The sequence below is a fragment of the Sander vitreus genome, chromosome 22 (genome assembly GCF_031162955.1).
Source record: "Sander vitreus isolate 19-12246 chromosome 22, sanVit1, whole genome shotgun sequence".
Lineage (NCBI taxonomy): Eukaryota > Metazoa > Chordata > Actinopteri > Perciformes > Percidae > Sander > Sander vitreus.
The window spans coordinates 22,666,666-22,693,661 of NC_135876.1; the positions used below are offsets into that span (position 1 = coordinate 22,666,666).

The 26,996-nt window shown below is 40.7% G+C and overlaps 2 protein-coding genes across 3 annotated transcripts in view; one reads left to right on the forward strand and one right to left on the reverse strand.

The window, feature by feature from the left end:
- Window positions 1-15,766, forward strand: part of LOC144536866 (cadherin-10-like) — a 65,364-nt gene extending 49,598 nt beyond the window's left edge. Inside the window, exons 7-12 of the mRNA XM_078280164.1 lie at window positions 1,070-1,323; window positions 6,286-6,422; window positions 7,799-7,920; window positions 9,540-9,657; window positions 9,916-10,167; window positions 13,777-15,766. Coding sequence (XP_078136290.1) covers window positions 1,070-1,323; window positions 6,286-6,422; window positions 7,799-7,920; window positions 9,540-9,657; window positions 9,916-10,167; window positions 13,777-14,279 — 1,386 coding nt within the window. The 3' untranslated portion in view covers window positions 14,280-15,766. The remainder of the gene's footprint in view (window positions 1-1,069; window positions 1,324-6,285; window positions 6,423-7,798; window positions 7,921-9,539; window positions 9,658-9,915; window positions 10,168-13,776) is intronic.
- A 2,065-nt stretch (window positions 15,767-17,831) lies between these two features.
- Window positions 17,832-26,996, reverse strand: part of drosha (drosha ribonuclease III) — an 89,740-nt gene continuing 80,575 nt past the window's right edge. For both annotated transcript variants that reach the window (XM_078280163.1, XM_078280162.1), the window contains exons 30-32: window positions 26,608-26,700; window positions 25,617-25,663; window positions 17,832-18,464 (exon numbers count right to left, since the gene is read on the reverse strand). In XM_078280163.1, coding sequence (XP_078136289.1) covers window positions 18,334-18,464; window positions 25,617-25,663; window positions 26,608-26,700 — 271 coding nt within the window. In that variant the 3' untranslated portion in view covers window positions 17,832-18,333. The remainder of the gene's footprint in view (window positions 18,465-25,616; window positions 25,664-26,607; window positions 26,701-26,996) is intronic.

Sequence of the window (26,996 nt, forward strand, 5' to 3'; positions counted from 1 at the left end):
GTAGTGTGGCAGGGATCAGGAAGTTAAAAAGCACAAACATCCAAGAAGTTGGCATGTCTTTGTTTCTGCCTAAAGACACAGAAAGTAAAAAAAAGAAAATACACTGTCTAGTTAAAACAATAAATACTGCTTTGTCCAACCAGATTTCCTGGCTAAAAATACCTTTTTTTTTGTACATTGACCAAGTTGTTGTCATGTTAGTTTTCCACCCAAATTCCACATAAGTCACATTATTCAGGATGTGGCAGCAGTTAATGAAAGGCCTTTACATGTCCAAAGGAGCACAGGTCTGATCTATGGAGCAGCCCATGTGTGTCCATCAACAGTCTTGTTAGTGTCGTTGAACATGACACTGAGACCCTTCACACGCGCTCATTAGACGACGCTCTGGAAAAGATTGCCATTTTAATGAATAAAATCCCAATCTGACCTGAAATTAAATGTGGCAGGATGCTCTGAATGGATATTAGTTTTTCTGAAATCAACAGCTGAACGTGTCGCTGCATACAAATGAGTGTTTAAAAGTAAACTTTAAGGGACAAACAAAACGTCAGAGGGGAATTTTCCTTTTTAATTCAAGAAAACAAAGAAACAAGTGAAGTCTAGGGCTGGGTAACGAAACACTTTTTAGGCCCCGACGATTTGCCTTTATAGTATCGAGTATCGGAAAATGCCTCGTCATTCAATACCCAATGTCAATACCTAACAGAAAATCTCATCAGTGTCAGTGAGCCAGCATGCAGCATGCTTCTACCAAGATCTAATAATGTTTGTGATTGGCTGTTTAATGTTAAATGTCATAGAGACACGCAGGAAAAACTCTACGTTCTCATGTAGTAGGAGCTTAAACATAAATAATAAGATTTGTGTCATATGTTGTAATTTTTTTTGTTATAATGGATTTTATAAAATTGGTATAGAAAAAAGTATCATTTTGGAACCGGTATCAAAGTCACGGTATCGGTACCGTTATCGGTACCGGTATCCAAAGGTTTTGAACGATACCCAGCCCTAGTGAAGTCACAGTATGTTAAATGGCTCACTCAGACATTTTGTTTATATTTTACAGCCTCTGGACTTTGAGAGGAAGCGTCAGTACAGTCTCCGTATTCAGGTGGAAAATTCCCACATCAACCCTCGCTTCTTCTCCGTGGGCCCCTTCAGGGACGAGGCCACCGTCAAGATCATCGTGGAGGACGTGGACGAGCCGCCGGTGTTCGAACGCACCAGCTACGTCATGGAGGTCAAAGAGGACGCAGCCAGGAACACCGTCATCGGCTCCGTCAGCGCGTCTGATCCTGACGACAAAAACAGCCTCGTCAGGTACTGGACCACATGACGTATCAAGGGGCACATACCAGTGCCTCTCATGGCCTAGTTCCTTATTGTGGGATAGGCCGTGAGATGCACGGATATAGTCGAAAGTTCAGGGAGAAGCTACTAAGTAAATCACAGAGTGGTCCTTTTACATGTTTAAGTTGCAGGAATTATTTCTCTAATTGTGACATTTTGGATGCATTTTTCTGTGGACGGCATATATTGCGTTAACGTGGTCTTGGACTGCATGGGAGAACTATTTATGTAGATATTACTTTCTAAATTTTAGCAATATAGGGCTCAACAGTGACCACCCACTTTTTAAACGCTCGGGTTCCAGAAGGGATTTTCCCCATTCAATTCGTCCATTGACGTGTTAGAAAATGCTCATACAACAAGTTTTAAGCCTGGAACCAAGCCAACCGGCCACAAGATGAATCGCCATAAATCATTTGATGATTTGATTTGATTTGATTTGATTCAAGAAAGGCAAAAGGTACAAGACTGTGTACATAAATGATCCTAGACTTCAATGGTAGCAGCTCACTAGCCGTTCACGTACAGTAGATTTAATATTCGATAGCACAGCTTTTGAAGAAAATAACAGCTGTCGAGTGCTTTTTATCTTCTTTTGAAAACTCCTCCAGTTTTCTTAGATTTGAACGATGTCTTCTTCCAACTGTTGTATCCAAGATCTCTTTTCAAGCCCAATGGGATTCAGATCTGGACTGATTACTGGCCGCTTTAGAACAGTCCAGTATTGTTGTTTTTTAACCATTCCTGGGTGCTATTTGATATATGCTTTTTTTGTCATTGTCCTGCTGGAGGACCCATGTCCTTCGACAGAGATGCAGCTTTGTGACACTGGGGGGGGAACATTGCGCTCCAAAATACCTTGGCAATCTCCTGAAGTCATGATGCCACGCACAGATTCAAGGCACCCAGTACCAGAGGCAGCAAAGCAACCCCAAAACACCCTCCTCAATGTTGTTTTCTTTGAAGGCTTTTCTAAACATATTTAGATTTAATGCGATTTACCAAAAAGCTTCAGGACTTTGGCTTGTTCAGGTGTGTTTTAGCAAACACCAGCTGGGCTTTCTTGTGTGTCTTTCTCAGCAGTGGGGTCCTCCTGGGTCTCCTACCATAGAACCCCCTTTCATTGAGTTGGCAATGGATGGTGCGAGTTGAAATGGTTGTACCTTATGTCTACTTGGGTCAGCTTGAATCTGTTTTGCAGTTGTCCAAGGTCCTTTCTGCACTATTCAAGCAATCCTTTGCTACAATCTTTGTTCAACCTTTCTCTTGCGTCCTCTTCTGGAGAGGTTGGCTACAATAATTCTTGATAACATTGCGCATGGTGGACATCTTTTCTCTTAACAGCACAATGAGTACTTTGTTCCATTTAAACAGGTTGAATGAGTGATAATTGGATTGCAGGCCACTGTAATCTACCCCAGGTGTGTTCAAGAAGAATCACCTGCTTGAAATCCAATTGTTTCTTGCAACTTCTAAAAAAGTGCCAGTAACATTGTCCAGGCCATTGTTTGGATTTCTGTGTGGAATAAGATTGAATTAAGTATTTCTTTCAGCTTTTTTGTTTTGAAAACACATATGTGAATACCAGAAGATGTTTTCATTTCACAATTTTCTTTTAGAAATAGTGTGTTATTTGAAGAAAAAAACTGCAAGGGTGCTAATATTTTCAGCCATAAACAGCGTTAAAATGTGTAATGAGGCCATGGTAGAGAGACACATTGTTCTGTTAGACATACCAAATGCTGAACTGTGACAAAAGTTCACTTACACAACTTATTTCATGGAGATTTCCAAATTATGCAAGTATTCTATTAAACAGGAGTAATGGCAGTGGGGTGTGAGGCTGCGTCTTCCACTCTGTCTCAAAGACTTTTTCATTTTTATGATGCACTAAGGGAGTTGGCTCTCAAGGTTGAAGTTCTACCACTTTATTGCAGGTGTCAAATATGATATCTTTCTCTTTTATCGCCCATCATCAAAAAGGTAGCTACCCTGTGGCATTTAAACCTGCACATTGGAAGAGGAGGGCCCGGGCAGCCTGGGGGCTGCCTGGCATGAGGAAGTCACTGAGACGGTTATCTTTATTAGCTCACCACAACACATGCAGACGCAAGCACATTTAGGCATGGATGGCAGGATCTAAACACAAATCCCTCAGTAAGCAAAGATGTCTGCATGCATGTCAACTGGGTTCCATATAACAGCTTTTCAACACCATTTACATGAATATAGTTCCAAATGTAGCTAGGAATTGCTTTGCATTGCAATATAGTCATTTAAATGTTGTTGAAACAACCATTATATGAAACCTTAAAGGTGCTCTAAGCGATGTTGGGTGACGGCACTTCTTGTTGACGTTCAAAGTATTTTCAAACAAAACGATGCTAGCTCGCCCCTCCCTCCTCCTCATCCCGTCCCCTCCCCCTCACCTTCCGTGCTTCCACGCACTAACCCCCCAAATCCTTCTTGTCGGGTATTGGCTGGAACGCTGGAAGACTGTTTGTTATGTTTGGTGGTGCAGGTTGGCCAGTTTGTTTTTGTTGGCGTTTGTGGAGCCTGGGCTGTCTACAGAGACCACGTTTTTTTTACAGTGTGTTCAGGGGACAGGCATCTCGCGGATAGCGAGGAGATGTTTGCTGTATGTGACAAAAAATGTTGTAGCCTAAAAAAACGCGTGACATCGCTTAGAGCACCTTTAAAAACTTTCACCCAAATATAGCCCAGGTCAAGCTCGGCATCTTTTGACCTGCAAATCCCCAAATCAATACTTTTGCTGGATTCCCACTAACTCTTGTTCTTGAAGAATATCTTCTGAAAATACTATGGCAAGCCAGCCGGTCATGTAGCTTCTGTAGGGAGCAAAGAGGATATATGTCCCAACCCGCTGATCACTAACATTTCTGTAACCCTACATGTCCTTCTGCTTGGCCTCCCATTCAGCCAGCTGCCTGCATGCTGAGAGCAGCACTTTGGGTGCCCGGTCAGGACGAGGCACGCTGTTATCTCTCTGTCATTAATCAGGGGAAGGGTTAGGCCCAGCCAGCTGAATTATTGGGAATATTAGAAAAGCAATTAGTAAAGCCCACGGCCGACGCAGATTTAACGAGGTTAGAGTTACTGTCGGGGGGCCGGCGAGGTAGTAGGAGGAGAGGAGAGGCAGGCAGAGACGAGGAGGGAGTGTTTAGATAAAGACGCTAAAATAGTTGATGCAGGAGAAGCAGTGGGGAGGGGCTGGGGGGGAAGCAACTGCGGAGAGGGGAGAGCGGTGCGGCGGTGCATTGAGAGACTGGGTTCATAGTCTCCCCTCGGGGGTCTCCTCCCTCTTACGCCGGCCCTCGTGATGCCTGCTACTCCATTAATCACACTGATGTATCACAGTAGTCTAAAAGCAGAGAAAAACAACACGACTGGATAACCTGTTGGCTCGTTTGTGTGTATATCTGTGTTCGTGGGACTGCAAACACTTACATAAATCCATCACGAACACAAGGCAGGACGATTCAAGACCCATGGAAGACAGTATACCATATATGTTAAAGGGTCACTTCACCCACAGTCCAGATCCCCGACGTTCCAGTTCTGGGATTGCTCTCTTTCTGCCGGCAAGTCCGCCAGATGTCACTCTTTTCGCATGTCTGTTTTCGGATGTGCCGTTACCTTCCGCTTTCTTTGTGTTGTAATTTGAAACTCCGGTGGATTTCTGAGGACTATGGTTAACCGCTCCTCAGATCTCTGCAGGGTAAATCCAGACAGCTAGCTAGACTGTCTGTCGAACCTGAGTTTTCTGTTGCACGGCTAAAACAACTTTTGAACGTACACAAAACAAGTTCCTTCCAAAGGCTATTTTGCAGCGGCACCGTGGCTCTGCTTGGCGCCACCCAAGACGATTGTGATTCGTTTGTCTCTCATCCCGGATTAGCCAGACCCTCCTATGCGGCGCTGTTGAGGAAGGTCTGGCAATGCAAGACTACTTCACCCAAATCACACTGGTTTACTTACCTCTAGTTGTATCTAGTCATGAAGATGGTTTTGGTTTTATGTGTTCAAGACATTTGTATTCTGTGTGAAATCCAACATGAATGCATTTATTCGTGGGAGAATTTTTCATTTGAGCGTTGTGTCAAAGCAATTGCGAGAATCTGTAAAAGACCTGCCAATCAACCTGACAATATTGTGGTAAAGCTGGATAAGACCTCCTACTCTATATGAAAGAAATAGTCCCTGTAAACCATGTTGACAGTGAGGTGTGTGGATTATCCAAAGTTACTAGTACATTGTTTCTGTTAAAGGATACAGCTGTTGAGTTAGTATTTTGAGCTGCACACGTGAAATTCCAAACACCACTGTATTTGTGTGGTGGCAGATGCTTCAGAGGCAGATATGTTTAAAGTTGTGCACGCAAACCTGAAACTATCTGCATGGTTAGATAACACAAAGGGTAAATGAGAAAATGTGTGTAAAGTGACCCTGTAAAAAGTAGTCTGAAAATGTTTAGAAGCGGTTATTTACCTCCTGTATTTTGGCTCATTTGTGCAGGTAAAAACCTATTTTGTTCTATTCAACAAATTTGCCCTTTCTTCTGAGGGCAAACCACTGCTTGGATTAATGCTAAAATGTATCTTTTTCTTAATGCGTTCTCGTGTGGTATGAATAGCGAAGTAAGGAAATTACGGCCGAGTGCAGACAAGTCCATCATGCATATTCAAACTTGTTTTGATTGCCTCCTGCCTGCTGAAACCCTTCTACCCACACAGAATGTAAATTTGAACGAGACTCAACCGGTAAATGTGAGCACTATCACTCCGGACACACCTGAGAAACTCTGTAAATGTGACTGTACTCTGTATCCCCCAACTAGGGAACATGGCACACTTCCATACAGCCGGACAAAGTTTAGAAGTCTATCTTTGCATGTGTATGTGTTTTGAGCAGGTACTCTATTGATCGGCGCACAGACATGGACAGGATGTTCAACGTCCATGCAGGCAACGGGTCAGTGTTCATCCTCAGGGAGCTGGACAGAGAAGAGAGCGCCTGGCACAACATCTCCGTCATCGCCACAGAGTTCAGTAAGTGAGGCAGGACGGGAAGCAGATCTTTTTTTTTTTTGTTCTCCCACTTCCTGTTATTCTATTGGCCAAATTGGATTTTTGAAAATGTATACCAACCTCTGAATGTTGTGTTGAAGTGACAAAAGGGTGTTTTGTAGAGAACAGTCACTGCCAGCCACACCCAGTAGTGGCTGGATTGTCTCCACCCGAGTTGCTCTAGAATGCGATAAACTCTCAAAACATGGCCGGGGTCTTTTAATTTGAAATAGACTTTTAATACTAATGTTTCATGTTATTGTGATTTTACAAATTAGCCCTGTTCTCTGATCTCCTCCCGTTGTAATTGACTGTAAACTCAACACTTCCTTCATGTGTACTTGTTGTCTTGATAAATTCAGTATAATGTCCACAGCTTTATTTCCATTAGACCAACAACAATCTCAAGTTGAACTCAACAACCTGCTGCATTTTATCACTGATCTCATTGACTATTTCATTTTGTCGTCCCTTGCCTTGCCTTGGTGTTACGTTACTGTCAATTAAACAACACCTCCTGCAGTTTCACATGAAAAGCCAACATGTGTTGTGCCCTTTGAGCTCCTGGAAGACTTTTTATGTGAAACATATACAGGATGTGTTGTCGTTGTTACATTAATGTCAATGACACCTAACACTTGTAACACGTGTTTAACACGATTAGCATAATGAGCCATTTCCAGTAGCTTAAACACTATAATGCCTCCACTTTCCTTGTAGACTTTCAATGTGAAACATCTACAGGAAGTGATATGGTTCACTGTTTTAATATCACTAATTTTGTCCTTAATTTCAAGAGTTTAATTTTTCACATGTTCCTTCAATATGTTCAATAAGACAAAAAACAAAAAGCTAGTGTGCAATAAAGAACATGAGAATAATTAGAAAAGAAATATAAATAAAAAAAAGGAAATATAAGTTAATATAAGTTGTATGGAAAAGTGTACAAACTGTTTCCTTTACAACTTGAGTGCAAATATGCAAAGGACATACATACTCAGAGCAGAAGATTGCTGAGTCTGAGATGTCTGTTGATTAATGATTAAATTAGTGCTGCCAAAATATACCATATGCTAAATTTTCATGTAAGGAAAATACTTTTTGTAGAGTGCAAGTAGAGACTAATTAAGACGTGTTAACCTTAATTGTATTTATGTATGTGATTTATTTACAGTCATTTACATGTCACATAATATAATAATGTCAATATCAGAATTACACTGTTGTCTAACAACACTTGCATTACCGTGTGCATGGAAACAGGCAAATGCCACACTTCTCGTGTACTATGACAGTTTTCTTAGGTAGAGAAATAATTATCTGTGTAAATTCACTGTTGCCACCTTTCTGTTTCCCAGACAACCCGCGCCAGATCAGCCGTGTGCCTGTTTACATCAGAGTGCTGGACGTCAACGACAACGCTCCAACATTCGCCACCAATTACGAGACGTTTGTGTGTGAGAACGCAAAGGCTAATCAGGTTGGTATGACCAAACATAAAGCAGTAGTCATGGTTTCATCTTGACTTCCCAATTAGGATTATGTGTCCGCTTCCAGTTCAGCATTTAATTAGCAGACATCAGAGAGCATTTGTAAATCTGTCACGTGTGTTTTAAGCTAGAAATACTAGCTGGGTGGGAGGTTAAAAAGCTGCATTGCTATTTGTATCTATTCAAATGTCCCATATCATGCTTATTGTCAGATTCATACATGTATTTGGGGTTTCTACTAGAACATGTTTACATGATTTAATGAATGAATTTTTCTTATACTATCTGAGTATACCCTCTGATTGGTCAGCATTTCTGGGTCCTCCGCATCTGCACTCTCATGTCTCTGTACCGTTATTGCAGCTGGGGAATGACTGTAACAGCACTGTGGTGGCACTTTCTACCTATATATAGTATACTTGTGACATTACAACCGCATGGAAGTCCTGAGTTTAAAGGCGCAGTTTCTGAATACTGGCTGTGGACTGAGCGTTTAGATAGTTTCACAGTATTTAAATAGCACCTTGACCTGCTTTATAATCCAAAAAAGACACTCGTTTTTTACAATATGGGACCTTTAATACACATCACAATTTTACAGCTGTCTTTTTCGTTGCACTGCTGCCATTTTCCCTGAGCTGGAAACCCAAAATGTTGGGACGCATTACACATACACTTTGAGTCGGCAGTTTCACTATCACTTGTAAATTGCACCAGCCATTGTGTGTTCACACTCGGGTCTGAACCAAATGTTGCGGTCTAGTTTAGTCTAGTTTATCTGGGCTCACAGGAAGTGTGATGACCCAGCCTTGACTTGTTAGTTTTGCACAATGTAATACTCAGAAAAAAAGTGCAGTCTGTACAGAATATTATCTTTTATTATATTGGATATCATATTAGACATCAGTCAATTGTGTTTTTATCTTGGCAATGAGAATATTACTGAAAACTACCAGGTGTAATCGGTGTACATGTGTTTGCGTTTTAAATTAGTGTTAGGGAATCTTTGAGGTGTATTACTTGTTAGCTTGCCATTAACTCCCAGCTGATGTTAACATGCAAATACAAGCCTATCTTTGTTAATTAGATGGTTTCCAGCTAGTGTTGGCTATATGGCAACATACTGTATAGCATAAGACAATAGAAATGTGTTAACTAATGGAAATGTTTGAAATTGTTTGTACTGAGGTAGCTATTCTTTTAATATTTCATTGTATTAGGTCATTGTGAGCAATGTTGTAAATGAAGGAGCTGGACCTGACTTATGGCCTATTCTTTGATTGCCATCAACGATTTTCATCAGTGCTATCTATTACTTTGATTTATCAAGTATATTAATTCACTGGATTAGCCAAAACAGCTCAATTTATTTAGCATATAATGAAAAGAAGAGCTGATCAAATACTAGCATACTCACATCTACAGGTAAACATCAATCAGGTTTATCAGTGATTAAGTGATTCATTCCTAGAGCGAATAAGACTGACTTTGAATCCTTCTGATGGTTATATTATGTTGAATTGCTTAGTTATTCATAGCTAATGTTGAGTTCCTTAAATATGGCTGCTAGAAGTTTAATGTGTAAATCAGCTCTGTTTTTTTTTTTCAGCGGATCCAAACCGTGAGCGCCGCAGACCCTGACGAGCCACTCGGAGGACACCGATTCTTCTTCAGTCTCGCACAGGAGGCTGCTGGGAAGGCCAACTTCTCTGTCCGTGATAACAAAGGTAATACGCTCTCAGCTGATGCTTGTGGTCATCACATTAACTTCAATCGTCTGTATAATGTTTCCATAAGGCACTTCTACCTGTTGTTAAACTTAACCACATCCAGTGCTGTACTGCCCATGATGTGATTTATAGTTTTTTATCTCACGGCACTAAAAGCACATTCACAGTCCAAATGAAATTTCTAGTAGAGTTTATTGAAATATTCATTCAGGTTATGGATTGCTGCATAGTAACCGGACATCCTGTTGTTTTCAGACAACACGGCCTGGATCCTAACAAGGAGGAACAGCTACAACAGTCTGCAGAAGAGCATTTATCACGTGCCTGTGGTCATTTCTGATGGCGAGTTCCCAATGCAAAGCAGCACCAACACCCTGACCATCAGAGTGTGCACCTGCGATCGCGAGGGCAACATGAAGCTGTGCAACGCCGAGGCATTCACCGCGAGGGCGGGACTCAGCACGGGAGCCCTGGTGGCCATTTTGCTCTGTGTCATCATTCTGCTCAGTGAGTACAGACTGCATCAGAAGCAGCCACCTTCAACTCCATCTTGCAAAGATTTTAAGCTTTATTTAACCCGGTTGGTTTCACTGAGTATTAGATTTGAGTGTTTATAAAAGCTACACTCCAGAGCTTCCTTATGTTGCGAAGCCCCTCTTCCAGGTGATAAAGAGACAGTTTTGTATTTCACTCCTTAATTTGATTCTTCACTTCCTGTGGGCGGGCAATTCTTCCAGTGACCACAGCTGACATGTTAATTTGATTTAATTTGAACAACGAAGCAGCAAAGATCTACAGCAGCTCAGCTGAGAAAATGGAACATTGTGCTTTATTGCAACCCAAAGTTATGCTTATATGCATAACTCTGATGCCATTTTTTGTTTTACTATATTTTGACTTCTTATTACATTTTTATAATATGGCATTTTAGGACATTTTGAGATATTCTTTATGACTTTTTGACATTTCTTTGGAAATTTTGTATAGCATACTGTACTATGAATACTATGACTTTGATATGTGACTATATTATATATGACATTTTTCATAATTTTTTCAATGATCTTTTCGACAAACTACTATGACTTTTTTTGACAAACTATAATATGATATTTTATGACGTGATATTTTTAGTGACTTTTTTTCGGCATACTATACTACTATACATATGACTAGACATAAACATTTTCTACATCCTGTACTATGACTTTTTTCAACATTCTATACTATGACATTTTTATTACTTTTGTCGACATACTATGACTTTTTTTGATGTACTATACTATGGCTTTTTTTTTAAACTTTTTTCAACATACTATGACATTTTTATTACTTTTTATCAACACTACTATAATTTTTTTGACATACTATATGGCTTTTTTTTAAAAACTTTTTTCAACATACTATACTATGACTTTTTTGTGACTTTTTTCAACAAACTATACTATGACTTTTTTTGACTTACTATACTATGACTTTTTTTTTTAATGTTTGGACATACTGACTTTTTTGGACATACTCTACTATGACTTTTTTTGACGTACTATGCTATAAAATTTTTATGACTTTTTTTCAACATACTATATTATGACTTTTTTTTGATATACTACAGTATACTATGACTTTTTTCAACATACTATACTATGGCTTTTTGAGTTTTTTCAACATACTATACTATGGCTTTTTATGACTTTTTTTTGTGACTTTTTTGGACATACTATACTGTGACTTTTTTATGACTTTTGTCAACATACTACAGTATACTATGACTTCTTTTTGACATACTCTACTATGACTTTTGTCAACATACTATAACTTTTTTATGACTTTTTTTTTGTTTTTTCGACATACTAAGCTATGACTTTTTTCGACTTACTATACTATGGTTTTTTTGTGACTTTTATCGACATGCTAAACTTTGACTTTTTCCATGTGACAAAATGTTCATTTTTATAGTTGGTGGTTTCAAATTCTTTATTGAATACATATGCAAAACATTCAAAAAGAAGCAGTCAATGGCAAAGCACATCTCTAACCATGCTAAAGAATGCATGAAATATGTGTTTCAAAATAAAATAAAAAGGCTAAACTATACAAGTTATAAAATATATCATGTAAATCATAAATAAAATATAGTTGTGGTACACAGTAATTTCAAAATTAACATTCTGTAATGTAAACAGGAATGTGGTAAATGTATGTGCATAATGATTAGTAATAAATATATACATATATAAACAGTGATGAAAATGTAGTGATTAGCTTAAGAGTCTCAGATCCTGAAACTGTCCCTGATCCTGGTGGTGAGGGAACCGGATGCTGTGGTACTGTCTGCCAGACAGATCCTGATGGCTCCTAAACCCCTGGATGTAGAGTTCCTCCATTGATGGCAGCTACCTCCTGTTGATGTTCTGAGCAGTTTTCACCACCCTCTGTAGAGCTTGGATGTCAGTAGTGTGTTAAAACGTCCTAGTACAGTATGTCCAAAAAAGTCTAAGTATAGCTTGTCGAGAAAGTCATAAAAAATTTGTATAGTAAGTTGAAAAAGTCATAGTATAGTATGTCATAAAAAAGTCATAGTATAAGTATGCCGAAAAAAGTTATGAAAAATCTCAGTATAGTGTGTCGAACAGAAAGTCATAAAAAAGTCATAATATAGTATGTCGACTAATGTAATCTCAGTATAGTATGTCGAAAAAGTCATTGTATAGTGTCGAAAAAAAAATATGCCATGGTATAGTATGTCGAAAAAGTCATGAAAATTGCACAGCATAGTATGTCAATGAAAGTCATAGTATAGTGTGTAAAAGTAAAGTAGTAAAAAATGTCATACTATTTCATTACTCATAGTATAGTATGTTGAAAAGGTCATGAAAAAGTCATAGTATAGTATTTTGAAAAATGTCACAAAAAAGTCACAGTATAGTGTCGAAAAAAGTCATAAAAAAATCATAATATAGTATGTCGAAAAACAGTCATAAGTCATAGTAAAGTATGTTGAAAAACGTCATAGCATACATACTATGTCAAAAAAAGTTAAAAGTCACAAAAATGTCACTAAAGTCATAGTATATCGAAAAATATGAAAAGTCATATTATAGTTTGCCGTCTAAAAAATTCATAGTATTGTATGTGGGAAAAAAATCAGATAACTGTCAATGTATAGTATAATAATTAAAAGTAATAGTACAGTATGTTAAAAAAAAGTCCTAGTATAGTAGGTTAAAAAAGTCAATAATGTGATCACGTTATAGTTTGCTGTAAATATGTCATAGTAAAGTATGTCCATAAAGTCTTATATTTCTGAATATTGGGGTGTACCAAGTCCTGCTGGCCAGACCACCTTAGCTGCTAGACCTCACAGTGACGGTGTATCTCCAAATTGGTCTCAGGAAGGAACTTGTTTTGGTGGAACATTTGCACCTTGCAAAAGAAAACGGCACGTTAAATATTAAATGAAGTTAAGTGTTACCACGATACATTGACGTGAGCCATTTATATCAGCTGGATACGTGGTTAAATGAAATTAGCTCTTACATGTGTATCGCTTTATGTATTTTGTCCATAGCAAATCCCAGCCAATCGGTCCCCAAAATTATTCTTACATTCAAATATTCTTTGTAAATCTTTACAGTTCAAATTTTCCTCAAAACGTGCCATTTTCAGCTTGAAGTATGTTGATGTTTCCCCAAACCAACAGTTTTGCAAGGCGAGGGACATCCAGCGGAAGATCTGGTAAATGAGTTGTCGTCGATATAGACTAGGCGGGTACCCAAAGTGTATTGTGACAACACCATAGCTCAAATGCCACAATGCTACATGAAGTTGTTTTTCTAGCACACATGTACATGTACTTTGTTGTGTTCCTAAATTCTTTTGTGATTTTAAGCAAAAGAATGCAGTGGCCCTGGGGAAGGCAAATACATAATGCATACTTGTGGTAGCCGAGTCTGTTTCTACAAAGTCAGACAAAGTCCCTGAACATCAGTGAACACTCATGCAACATCAAGAATTCCCCCTGGGCAGTCACTGGCCTTCAGAACAAGGAGAGGGAGCAAAGAAACAACAGCAAAAGTCACCAAAGTCTGTAACTCTCTGTTGTGGTTCTCCCTGTAGTGATCGTGGTGATGTTTGCTGCCCTGAGGAGACAGAGGAAGAAGGAGCCTCTGATCATCTCCAAAGAGGATGTCAGAGACAACGTCGTCAGCTACAATGACGAAGGGGGCGGAGAGGAGGACACTCAGGCCTTTGATATCGGCACGCTGCGCAACCCAGAGGCCATCGAGGAGAGCAAGCAGCGGAGGGACATCGTCCCCGAGACCTTCTATCCTCCAGTACGACGGCCCGTGCTGCCCCCGATCCGGGACACTAACGGGGATGTGAGAGACTTCATCAACCAGAGGCTCCAGGACAACGACAGCGACCCAACGGCGCCGCCTTACGACTCCCTGGCCACCTACGCCTATGAGGGAAACGGCTCCGTAGCAGAGTCCCTTAGCTCACTCGACTCGGTGACCACAGAGGGCGACCAGGACTACAACTACCTGAGCGAGTGGGGACCCCGGTTTAAGAAACTGGCGGACATGTACGGGGGCGACGACAGCGACAGGGATTCCTAACGAGCGCCTGGCACGAGGAGAGGAAAAAGTGAAATGAAACACGTGAAACGTTCGTGCAATTTTGGTGCACGTGTAGCGAGAAAAATGGCGAAAAGGACCGAGAAACGAGCACCATTTGTCCAAGTGCTCTTTCACCGCTACCGCGCACCATTCAATTGTCCCTCCGGTGACCAGACATAGGCTTTGTGTGTCAAGTCAGTGTTAGTTGCGTTTTTGCCAGCGTGCAGTGAAAAGAGACTTTGTGTCAAGACTTTTGTATGTGTGTGTGTGTGTGTGTGTATATACATGAGGCCCAAATATACCGATTGTTTTTTTTTTTTTTTTTTCAAAGCTGCGTTTGATGGACATGTTCAACAAGCAGTTTTGTAAACCGACAGATATGCCTACGTATTTTTCAGTGTTTCTCGGACAAAAACATGCTGCATATTGTGAGTTCTATCCTAGCTTGTGTACGTACGGTAATATGATACAATACGCTGTACAGTTGTTTTGTTTTCTAGGGATTTTGATTCCAAATGATCCCCTCTTTCAGCGATGGCTGCCTCACATTATCCACAGTTTTGCTTGAGCCAGAACATTTTGGCATCCTCATCTCTGATGAGAAAATGAGAAATCTCGATACAGGTTGGGTCGGCTTGCATTGGAGAGGTACGCATAATCGAATTTGTGTTAGTCGTGGCACGTTGCTGTCGACAAGTGGCTAATGTTCTTTAACGCTTACAAAAGCTGTTCAAGCTTAAAGCTGTGGTAAAGGAATGTGGAATTTACAGCCACAACTAACACCTGCAAAAACACTGGTTAGTTATGTTTGCAGTATCTGAGTTTCATCTCCACACAGCTTTGATCATTCGCAGTGAGGTGAGCCAAATACCAAATATTTCCTTGTTGAGCTGAATGTCTTCAGAACCATTTTTCTCTGTGCAGCCAACTCTGGCTGAAAAATGAAGTACACAAAATAGTGTTATTTTCTAAGATACACTGATAAAATTTTACCAATCTAATGTGCACCATCCTCAGAGGAAAATACTGGTCTCGTTGGGCTTTTTTTTGTTTTTTTGTTGCTCATATCGACCGCAGAAATGTGTAAATGTTTCACTCTGTACAGCATGGTGTAAGCCACATTAACTTGAGCTTGAAACTACGGCATTAGATTAAACATCTCGTGGACAGTTAGCATTAAAATTAATCATGCAGATTTATTTTCAACAGGAAAAGTAACATTTGAATCAATGTACCAAGCTGGAACAATGATATGCCGATTGGAACTAGAACAATTATACATGCGCATTTAAACTTGGACTCAGTCCATCTGTAAAGCTTTTATGCTTTTATATAAGCATCAAAGTCTATAATAGGAGTCAAGGGTTGCCTTAAATTAAAAAAACAAATCTCGATGGGAAACCGCCTGAAGTCTAGATTTTCTTAAACTTGGGGGTCAGATTCTTTTCAAAAGAAGGTAAAGAACCATCTAAATGTGACCTACAGCATTAAAACATATATATATATATATATATATATATATATATATATATATATATATATATAAAATGAGTGCTTTTCTCACACTTGTTTGATCAACATTTTGTGTCCTGAGATGGGCTCGGCCCTGCACAGTCGAATGTATAATAATGTAACATAGCAGTTTTTGGAAATGTGCCAAAAAGCAAAGAACACCAGTATTTTCCTTTAAGATTCTTCTAATTTCTGTACACTGTTCAGTCTCCTTCATTACATGTACTGTATGTAGTGTTGACCATGAAGCCAGTCTAAGTGTTCACCTAACTGATTTCCTGTGGGACGAACAGCCTTTTTCCATGAAGGGGCGCCTGACCTTTGACTGGTGTGGAATAAGGTTCATAAACCCAGAGGTGTTTCATCGTCTCCGAGAGAAGGTCGAAACATTATCCTGCAGCAACAACGCACAACGGTTTAGTTTTTAAAGTGATTCAGAAAACAAACTGAAGAAAGAAAAGCAATACCATCAAATTACTTCAAGAAAAAAATAGTCTTGAAATAAGGAGGGCTGGGAACTGGGAGGGCAGAATGAGGCCAGCCAAAACAAGCTCTGCCCTCACTTTAACAAAAGGCCAACCTGTGAAGAGGCTGACATTCATCAGACATTTGAAACAGTAATATCAAAACACAATTGCATAATTGCCACAGTGGTACACTCTTTTTCTCCGTGTACTCTGAATCAGGCTCGACATCGACAACAACGGCGCAGCGCATTAAACAACCCGATTGAAAACACAGTGGTTGGAAAATTCTTAACGCTCGGCTATTGTATACACGTGTTCTCTTTTTCGCCCCCTTGTTTTGTTTATTAGGTTTTTGCTGGCACTCCCATTGTGTAAGTGGCCATTTTCAGACTGCAGCAACGTTTTCTATGATTACCTATTAATGGGTTTGAAAAACCCTTCACTCTAACAAAGTCGCTTTTCTGCCTCAAGGTCCAATGCGAGGTCTCAAATGGAAATCGACATGACAGCAGCACTCAGCAAAAGCATTTGTTTTCCTTCAGTCTTCACTATTTTCTGTCTTCATACAGGGTGTCAGCATATCGCCATTACGAAGACGTGCTTGTGTTTTCCTATGGAGAGTATAATTGCCTCCAAGCATTGGCGCCATGTTCAGTTAAGATAACAGAAAATGTTGCACATCGCAAAGCACCGCCACTTCTGGTTTTTTTATTTTTTATTTGAGGCAACTAGATGGTGACGCTGATGTCCTCTGTCTCCAGATACAATAGATCTGTGGTTGTTGATGTGTAGACACGGTGGGCCTCGGGGCTCAACCTCTACCGCGGTATATTATGTTGGTGACAATGTTATTGAGCTGTGGAGTTTTGTTAATGTAGAAACAACTTGAGGTTGTGGTAGTGTAAGAGGGCCCTACATCATTGGCTATTCATCATTCTGCTTTGTAAAACGTGATATTTTGTACTGAATATTTATATGACGCGATTAAATATCTTTAAAAATCAGCCTCTATTTTCTTTGTGAGGTATTGTTTCAAAAAAACAAACAAAATACAATCGAGGGTTACACATTTGACAGGTTTATGTACTTGTGTAGTAGCTCCAGTGGACTACTCACTTTTTTTCTTCAGGGTTATGAAGGATAATTTAACTTTTATCTGAAATATGATAGCAGCCACGGGCTAGCAGGTAAGAGATTTACCATCCTCACGGGTACGTATGTATTATCTACAATAAATCTCAGTACAAAAGACTCAACTCCACATGTGAGATAGTAATTCATATGACGGCCGTTGTTAAATAGCTGGATCCAGAGGCTACTGAGCTGAGGAAATTGTTAATTAGACAATCTATAATTAAGATCTGTCAGACAGTCAATCGGATTTGGAGAGAGGTTAAAAAATGAGAGGGGGGGGTAGAAAAAAATAATTTTGATTATTAGAGGATGAGTGGCAGATGTGGGACAGATGGTGACATTGTAGTGATTGACTATAATTGACTCAACCCTTTTTCTGGTTAAGGCCTCTCAGCGGAGCACTGAGCGAGTGCGGATTACAATAAATGCAAAAAACTGATTTTCGACGGTTAATCTGAAACTTTATTTACAATAAAATATTTGATGGTTTATTTAGCATTTCATACTTCATTTAAAAACTTTTGTTATGGCATGTTTCAGTAACATTGTGAGCTCCTGCTGTGGTTTTGGGTTTAAATGTTAACTCAATATTTAAAGATTAGGCAACAAACATAAACATAAGACAACATAAGGCCACCTTTGACAGTGCAACAGTACTAAACAGCATAAAAGATGAAATCGTGGACAAAAAACTAATTTCAGCCTAAATCTCTGGGTTAAGAGTCAAAGCGGCCCAACTAATGCTCACCTGTGTCCCACCAATGTCCGTGTAGAACTTAGGCAACAGTCAATCATCATTTCTAAACTATCACAGCTCCACAATTTACTAGTGGCGTCTGTATTTTGCCAACTCTTGCCTGGACGGCTGCCACCTTTGCAGTCAGAGCTCCTTAATGTGGATGTGAATCCTGATTGGCCTCCAAAAACAGAAAAAGGTGCTGTCACTTCCTGCATTCCTCTGGCTCGTCGGTCTCCTTCTCCTGCCGCTCCCGCTCTCGTCTCATCTCCTTCAGCTCCTGTCTGTATTTCCGCTCGATGAAGCGCTTCTGATGAGCCATCTGTGGGAAGTTATCTGGTACAGGGAGAAGCAGAGCAGGAAACGGAGAGAAGTCGACCAAGGAGAACAGATAAAGAGAGAGACACAAAGAGGCAGGGGTGTGAAGAGACAAGGTCAGTTTCCAACTGGGCGAGGACAGCAATTTAGGGCTCAAATTGTACAGCCTATAGTTTTCATAGCAAGTGTCATGTTGTCACTTTGGTCAAATGAATGATTAATGATAAAGTAACAAGGAATTAGACAGGCCTTGTTTGGTTTCAGCACGCTGACTGTGAGATCTGATAACATAATTACAAGTGAACATTTCTAAATAAGATCTGCAATAAGATGGTGTAGTGTGACAGCTGAGAAAGTAACACAAAAACAGATACAAGTTGATAGTATGTTAACATAGGCTTCTGTAGTTAGAGCACGGATGGTCTATAAGTGTCTCGTGCTGCTTTGAAAACTCTAATATAAAACTGCTGATTGCCAGAACTCTTTTATAGCTGACAAATGTTAATTGTTGTCAACCAGTAAGCTGTAGAAAAAAAACAGGAATCTAATCAGTTTCTAAAGAAAAGTTCTGAAGTCTCCATTTAGGTTTTCTGCTCTCTGCCAACTTGGCTGAAGCCACACAACCAATGAAGGTTTAGAAAGCGAATCTGAAAGGTTAGGGGTCCTGTTAATCAAGGAAACACACTCAAAAATGCACCTAAACTTCTGTTAAAATCTCAAGACACAAATGAGTTATTGAGGCCATAATGTGTTGTGGCAAAAAAATAATTTTGCAGTTCAATTAAGACATTTGCTATTTTGCTATTATGCAATTTCTTTTCAGCCCGCACCTGGTGGTCATTATTTGGTACTGCGTGTATAGTCACTTCCACGCTGCATCACTGTCCTGTGAAAACCACGCCACATCTCCCGAATGTCAACTTTTCATGAGCTAAGAAAAACGATTGTTTGGTGTTAAAAAATGTCAGGGAAAAAAAGGCTCATTAAGACTCCCTAAAGCCCAAGCGTTTTCAAACAGGTTGTTTTTGTCTGACCAGGAGTCCAAACGACTAGAAAAACCATCACAATTCACGTCTGAGAAACAAACCAGAGAATAAATTGCATTTTTATTTCTTAAAAAAAATTACTGTAAATCAGTGAAATAACTAAAAGTGTTTGCTCTAGCTGCAACTAACAATTCAACTAATAATTCCAATTATCAGTTGATTTTTTTTTTATTATTTCTTCGACTGATCCAGAAATCGTGAAACGCGCCCATCACGTTCTGAGAATTCAAGATGACATTTTCAAATGCCCTTTTTTTTGTTCAACCAACAGAACCATGACCCAAAAGATATCCAAACAACAATTATATTAAACAGAAAAAGCAGAAAATCTTCTCCTTTGAGAAGTTGGAAGAAGAGGATGTTTGGCACTATCTTATCACAATTGTTTTTTATCAAAAGTGTTGTTATTTTTCTGTCCATCAACTAATCAATTCAGCTTAATTCAACTTCAAACTTAGCAGAATTCCCCAACCCATAAAGGAACACATAATCCTATTTGGAGATACCTGGAATTCACTGGAAGCTTTAGTTTCCTGTGAAATCCAGCAGGCTTCAACCCAACGACCCACCAGGCAGCACTGTCTGTAATGTTGTTATTCAGAGCTTAGGTCATTTCCCATTAAGTGTTTACATTACTGGGACTATCCACTGCACACCTCAATTTAAAATAGCACGCGTGACAGAGGCCCGGTGGCTTGTGTCAACTCGCTGAGACACACATTTGACTGTGCAGTTTTTCCCGGTCACTGACCATGACCATGCAAACCTAAAACAAATTAAAATCAGTCTTTCAATACCTTTTCCCAAAGAAGTTTTAAAGTCAGTCTTTGACGGAAAATAGAGATGACCTGAAATCTAAAAGTTCTAATTCTGGCCTTTCTGTTAGTGGTTTATTATACAAAGTGTATTTTGGCTCTGTACTTTAGCAAGTTGAGTTTGTAATAAGAGGGAAGGTAGAATGGCAGGTAGACAGAGGAGAGTTGTAGCCCTTTGTGTACTCAAATTTAAAAAGGACCAAACCATATTGAACTCATTTGCATTTGATTGTAAGTGTAGCAGACACTTATATACTTGTATCTTCCCTGGTAAAGCTCTGTCAGTTGTTGGAGACTTTTTGACTCTCTTGTCTTAAGCAAGTAATACACTAACTTTTCCAAGAAGTACTGGGTCATAAAACATGCCTTGTTGTCTTTGCTTGTTTGTTTCTGATCATTTCCCTGCTACTAACTTCAGCAGGACTGTTTATAAAAAGGTCTACAAGTGTGCTTAGTGTAGGTGTAACCATCCTCGAACACCTTAAAGTTGAGAGTCCGCACTTTAACCTCACACAGTTTCATTTCAAATCCAACGTGCTGCAATACAGAGCCAAAACAACAGACCATGTGTCACTGTCTAAATACTTAGGGCCTGTGCTGCAGATAGTGTATCTTATCCTCTGATAAATGGGAAAATGTAATTATTACTATTGTCCAGACAGTGGACTCGCACATGATAATATGGCGCCTTAGGGGTTTGAGCCAACTATTCAACTATCTGGTGTGGATATTGTGTTATCCACAAACGGCTGCTGTCCCACTTCTGCAGACGCACAACCACAGTCAGAGAAAGGCGCCACAGGAGCAGAAGTAAAAATGGCTCTCAGATGTTGGAGCGACACATTATCCATCTGGGTTGTGCTCATATCCCTCTCAGGTGCTGATGAGCTATTCCAGCAGTTAGCAAATCAGTCATTTGAAACCTCATCACTCCAAAGGTTTATTTAAAAAATGCCTAATTTCTAATAAAGAGCACAGTCAGAAGCTTTTTTTTGTGCGTTTCCTGTGTTAAATGAACGGATTTGAGAATTGTAATCAGTTAAGTAATTTATCAAGTTAGAAATGCAAGAAATTCAATTCTCTGTGTTGGTCAGACAAAACCCCAAGGTCTAAGATGCTGTGAGGTATTTCTCACTATTTTCTGTTATTTTATGGACTGAGTAGTATTTGGCCTCAGGGTGGGCCTTACAATACATTCTTCAACTGGTTTTCAGGAGGAATTGGCTGTAAAACAACTAGACGCCGTGGAATATCTTAGTTGCTTGCAGTTAGAGAATTCTAAAACCTCCGATGGTAAATGAAACATTAAAATTCCCAGAACGTTTGTGTTTGACGTGTGAATAGGAGGAGGATGTATTCTGCCTTTTGCAACACTTTAGTTCATCATTATGGCGACAAAGAGAGACAGACCAAGATAACGGCAATATCCTATTAAAAGGGGGACGGATCTAATAAGAATCCTAAAGAAAAAAATGCGCTGAGAAAATGATTCTGAGGGAAATTTGAGGTGCACACACACGCATGGATACACACAGAAACACAACACTATGCTTTCGGTGAGTAAGGAGCAGTTGGTGAGCCTTGGAGAGAAAACTACATATTGCAGTTAAAATATGGAAATCACCAGCATTTTTCCCTAGGAGATGACTTGAGAATAACCCACTTGAGAGGAAAGAGAAAAAAAAAAGAAGCTTTGGCCATTTACATTGTTTAACATGCGGCAGAAGAGCAGGAGTCAAAGAATACACAAGGCTTTTCATTTCAGTCTGTGTTGGGCATCGGAAAGACATGTTGAGAATTCTCAGCCGTCCAGCGTTCTCGAGAAAAGCACCTTTGAGAAACGGCGCACGCTGCGTACTGATTAACCAGGTGAAGGCGGTAACTAGCTAGCACTCAGGTCTTTTTGTTTATCGACAGTTCCTCTCAAGGATGCGGATTACAGTCTTGAGATTCGGGGCGTAGCTGCTTTTGGAGCAGCACTGGCCGATGGTGGTGGTGGTGGTGGTGGTGGTGGTGGTGGGGGCTAGGCAACAACACAGCCTGTTGTTCCCGGCAGCCGACATGCAGTGCTGAAATGCGCGCTCACACAGCAGCTGGATGTGGAATCTGCGATGAGGGATCAGCTCCCCTTTTAAGGGCACAAGAACATACAGTGTCCTTTCACTTAGGCATTCACTATTCAGCCTAAGCTCAGGCTGTGAGATGACTCCACAATAGACTGGGTCGGCTGAGTCTATCACCTAGAGCTCGGGCACACCACATCAGTCAACAAGCCAATAGTGCACCTGTATAGTGCTGCTGAGGGATTTCCCTGCCGTGCCAAAGGCCAAACAAAAGGCTCAAGACATTGAATGGAGATCCTGCATACTGTACTTTACTTTGCCTCTATCCATCCAATGCTTCTATCCGGAGATTAAGGGGTTTAGAGAAAGCTGAGAAAAAAATAAAATGAGAAAAAATGTAGTCCCCTTCCAGCAGATCAAGGCTTCTTCTCTTATTCAACAGATATTGCATTGTTTGAGAAACAAGCAGCTGCGGGGAAGCTAAAAAAAAAAAAAAAATGGGGAGGGGGGTGAGACTTGGAGAGGGAGTGGAGACTTTAAACAGAGACAGTATTATCTGAAAGGATGCATGATAAATGGTTAAGCCATTTCCATGTATATTTAATGTCGCCTTAGTCCTAAAGGTGCGTGGTGCATGGAGCCTCAGGCTCTGAGAAACTCTGCACCACCAACTCCGTCCTCCCGTCGACTCTGTTCCCCTAGCTGGCTGCTCTCAGCTCAATTTGTTTGCACTCATCTTTCTCCCAGTCTGGGCCTTGGTTAACATTTAATTCTGCCTTGACAGATACAGGCAGGAGACTGTCAAAACGTGGGCCATCAAATAATGAAATGTGAATCAGCTCAGCCACCAGCGGATTGGCCACAGACAGCACACACACACCAAATATTGGGCCTTGCTCTCTTTAATGAGCTCAGAGCTGTCTGACTGAACACAGCCATGTCTCTCACCTCTCCGACACCGCTGGAGCCGCGGATTTCTGTCTGCACACGGAAAAAGCTCTGCAGCAGAAACAAAAAGTTCAATCCTGCCTCAAAGTGCTCCTGATACTCGAGGAGGCCTTAAATAAAACATGGAAATGAATCCCGACACGTTGCGGGGAGCTATCTTCGATCCGAGAGTAACACAAGGTAGGGCTGTTGTACAAGAGGAGTAATGGTGTAGCCAATGCTGCAGTGAGGGCCAACAAGACAATCAATGACGAATTACATGACACCGGGGCTAATGTCCTTGATTAGTCTTGCTATGAGAACAAATGAAGCGAGGCTCTCGACAATCACATGAAAGACAATGCGGCTCCAATAGGAGTTGATGCATCAGGCGGTTCTGCAGCAGATGAGCTCGAGTCTGATTATACTGTACAAGCTCATGGTCAGGAGACACACAGATCCAGGTTTTAACCCTGCTGACTGACCTGGCATGTTTATCTCAACAAAAAGACGTTCAACAATGGAATAACAGAATAAATAAATGTTTAATTTAGGCTTGAATAGTGAATTTAGAAAGATACAAAAAAGACTGTATTTAATAAAAACTAAATGACCTCCAAATAATGAGCGCTAAAGATGTGATCAACGGCAACCAACGATTCGCTGGTGGAGATTTTTGTAGCCAGTGCTTCCACATTAGGGCTGTGTCGATAACCTTTGTGTCCATCGACGAATCAACACAGTCTTCATATTCTATTACTAGACTAGGATAATAATATTGGTCAAATTCTAAAACTGCGCAGCCCATCTGCATTTTTATTTCTCTAATGATTAGTTCAAATAATATAATTGACAGGCTCTCCTCAGGTATTCAGGAGCCCTGGGTGAAAGAAAAGCGTACACTGAGCTAAGGGGGTGAGTTGTAAATTGGCAGGTTCAAATTAAGTGACAATACAAAGTCAGACAAAGCCCTCGATCTGGTAGCATATTGTGCCGAAAGGAAGGAAGACTTGAAGAGATGATTTTAAATTAACTGACCTTTTAAAAAAGGCATTGCTAATCTAGTCACATGAAACAGCAATTTATGAGGGGGGGGAAAATGTTCATTTGCTAGCAATGAGCATCTATCAATCATGGTGACAGGGCTGCACACTGGGGAGAGGAAATGGGAGGAATTTAGGTTTGGAGGAAGACACAGGAGAGAGAGTGGGTGTACTGAACTACGCCCCCTGATAAGGAGGGAGGGAGGTGGGGGGGAGAGGAGGGAGCCAGAAGCAGACAGAATGGGAGACCGAGTGAACGGCTTTAAATAATACCACCATAATGCTAATGTTTCATAAAAAGCTAAAGCTTGGGCACACAAACCGTAGCAATCACAGGTAGCTGGAGAAGGCTTCATGAGCCAAATGAAATCAAAGTTTGACCATTCTACCCTTTGCGAGTTCTACAGGCCTGTTCCAACAAAGCCATTTGTGCTCACCTCCAGCTAATTAGTCGAGTGAAGAACAAATTGTACATCTGATTAATGTGCTGGTCACGGGGATAGCAAGCGAACCCAGTCCAAAAATTACACTTGAACACGTACCCAACTATTTACACACTCAGTGTAATGTATGATATTATGCATCCACATACATATGCATTGAGTATAAGTAGGCGAATAGGAGATGATGGAAATGGCTCGTGGATGTGTTTCTGAGAGCTCTGTAATTGTATTTTTACTTGGCAGCAAATGAGACATTGTAAATGCCTAAAAACCACTATCTATTTTCCTTAAGTGGTGGTTGATAACAAGATGAAAAACAGCCAAGGAGTGAAGCAGCACACGGGGAAGGCAGCTCCCGCACTCCTTCAAATCTGAAGAGGAGCGCTGAGCACAAAAGAGTTCAGAGTGTAAAACCTTGTTCTAGTGGTCTGTAAAAGGGCTCAAAAACGCAACAAAAAAAATACAAACTTTGTGGCGGCCCTCGACACAAACTTCCTGCGGCCCCCTCGGGATGATCGACGCAGTGAAGGACGCTTAGCTTCCCCCGTCCTTGTTTTATTGGTTCTCCATCTCTGGCTAGGCCCCATGCCTGTGCTCTGGGCTAGCACTTCAAACAGCCTAATGTCCTATATGTCGCAGCCAACCGGCTGGTCAGGCCACAGCTCTCTGCCAGCCATCTTGCATACTGTACAGCCAAGGCTGATATTCAACACTGAGGCGAGGCACGGGAAAGGCTTTAAGTGTGAATATGTATATGTGTGTGTGTGTGTGTGTGTGTGTGTGTGTGTGTGTGTGTGTGCATGTGTGTGTGTGTGTGTTGCCAAACAACTCACATTTTTCGAGCGCATCCATCGCAGCTCCCATTTCCGCCTGTTGGATGCTAGATTAGAAATATTTTTTTAAAAAGGAGACAGAGAGGGAGACAGAGAATGAGGGAGAATAGGTCTTTAGCATATTCAAAATGTCCCTTTTTGGAAATTTTGTCAAAAAAACAGGCCCAATATTGAGAGGATTATCAGAAGTGCTTTATATTTGTTTTGAAAGAGCCCTTTTGCCTAACAATCCAAGGTAACACAGTGCACACATTTCAAAAAGGTAAGCCTATTGGCGGCTCTGCGCTGGGCACTGTTTACGCCTGCAATTCACCGTCCCTCCGTATATATTATGTGCTGTGTGATCATAGCCCAGCAGTGGAGGTGGCTGGCAGCTTAAGTCATGTAAATACAAAAACAGTAAGCTGTCAAAGATCCTATGGAAGGGACAAACTTATCGCCAGCTTAGAGCAAGAGAGAGCGCTTTCAAGTAGCGGGCCGTGGAGGGGATTTTCACATGTGGGGGGTGAAAGATGTTTGATGGATTTACGTTTCATTTCTCGCAGGCTCAGCTGCAGCTTTATTGTCAACCCCTCCAACCCTGAAAAGGCCTTCGCGCTGAGAAACTTAACAAAAGCATGAACGGGTGAGCACACACAGAGGCGTGCAGTCAAAAACAAAATATACACACAAACACATCACTATCCTGCTGTGAACACAATATCCCAGGTAGACCTAAATGCATCCCCAGATGCAGTGTTGCCTGGTCACAGATTCTTCTTCGGCACAAAGTGATGGTTCCATAACACAATTTACGTCAAATCAATAATGAATCGATTCATTTTCATTCTGCATAATGTCTCTCCCGATAGAATAGGCCAACAAGAGCTTAATTGCTATAATAAACACCATCAATAAAGCACAGCCATTATTCTCAAGCCCATTAGCGGTGCACTGAGAAGTGAAGCTCCTTGTCCTGTTGTGTCTTATTATATTGTACTGTCTTACTCACCTTGGGCCTTTGCCACAGCCGATTCGCTCCCCTTTGAAATACACAGCAACGGTGTAGGTGCGAGCGTGTGAGGGCCCCACTGTCTGCAGGGTCCTGCAAATTCAAACACAGAAATATGGGATGACAGGGAGCAGGGTAGAGTTGAGAAATAGTAATAATACCCAGGAGAAAGGCACAAGGGCACTCAGGGACACTGTCCTTCAGAGAAATAACAAGAAAAAGGGAGGTGAGAAAAAAGGTTTTCAATTGGAACAAATATAATTCATCTCAAGCGGCAGGTTGAGAGGAGGGTAATAGCGCTTTGTTTCAGCAGTATGCTTTGAGAGTGTGCAGAAGCCATCTGAGGGACATATAAACAGCTTTTAAAGCCTCCCCAACTCCCCACACCC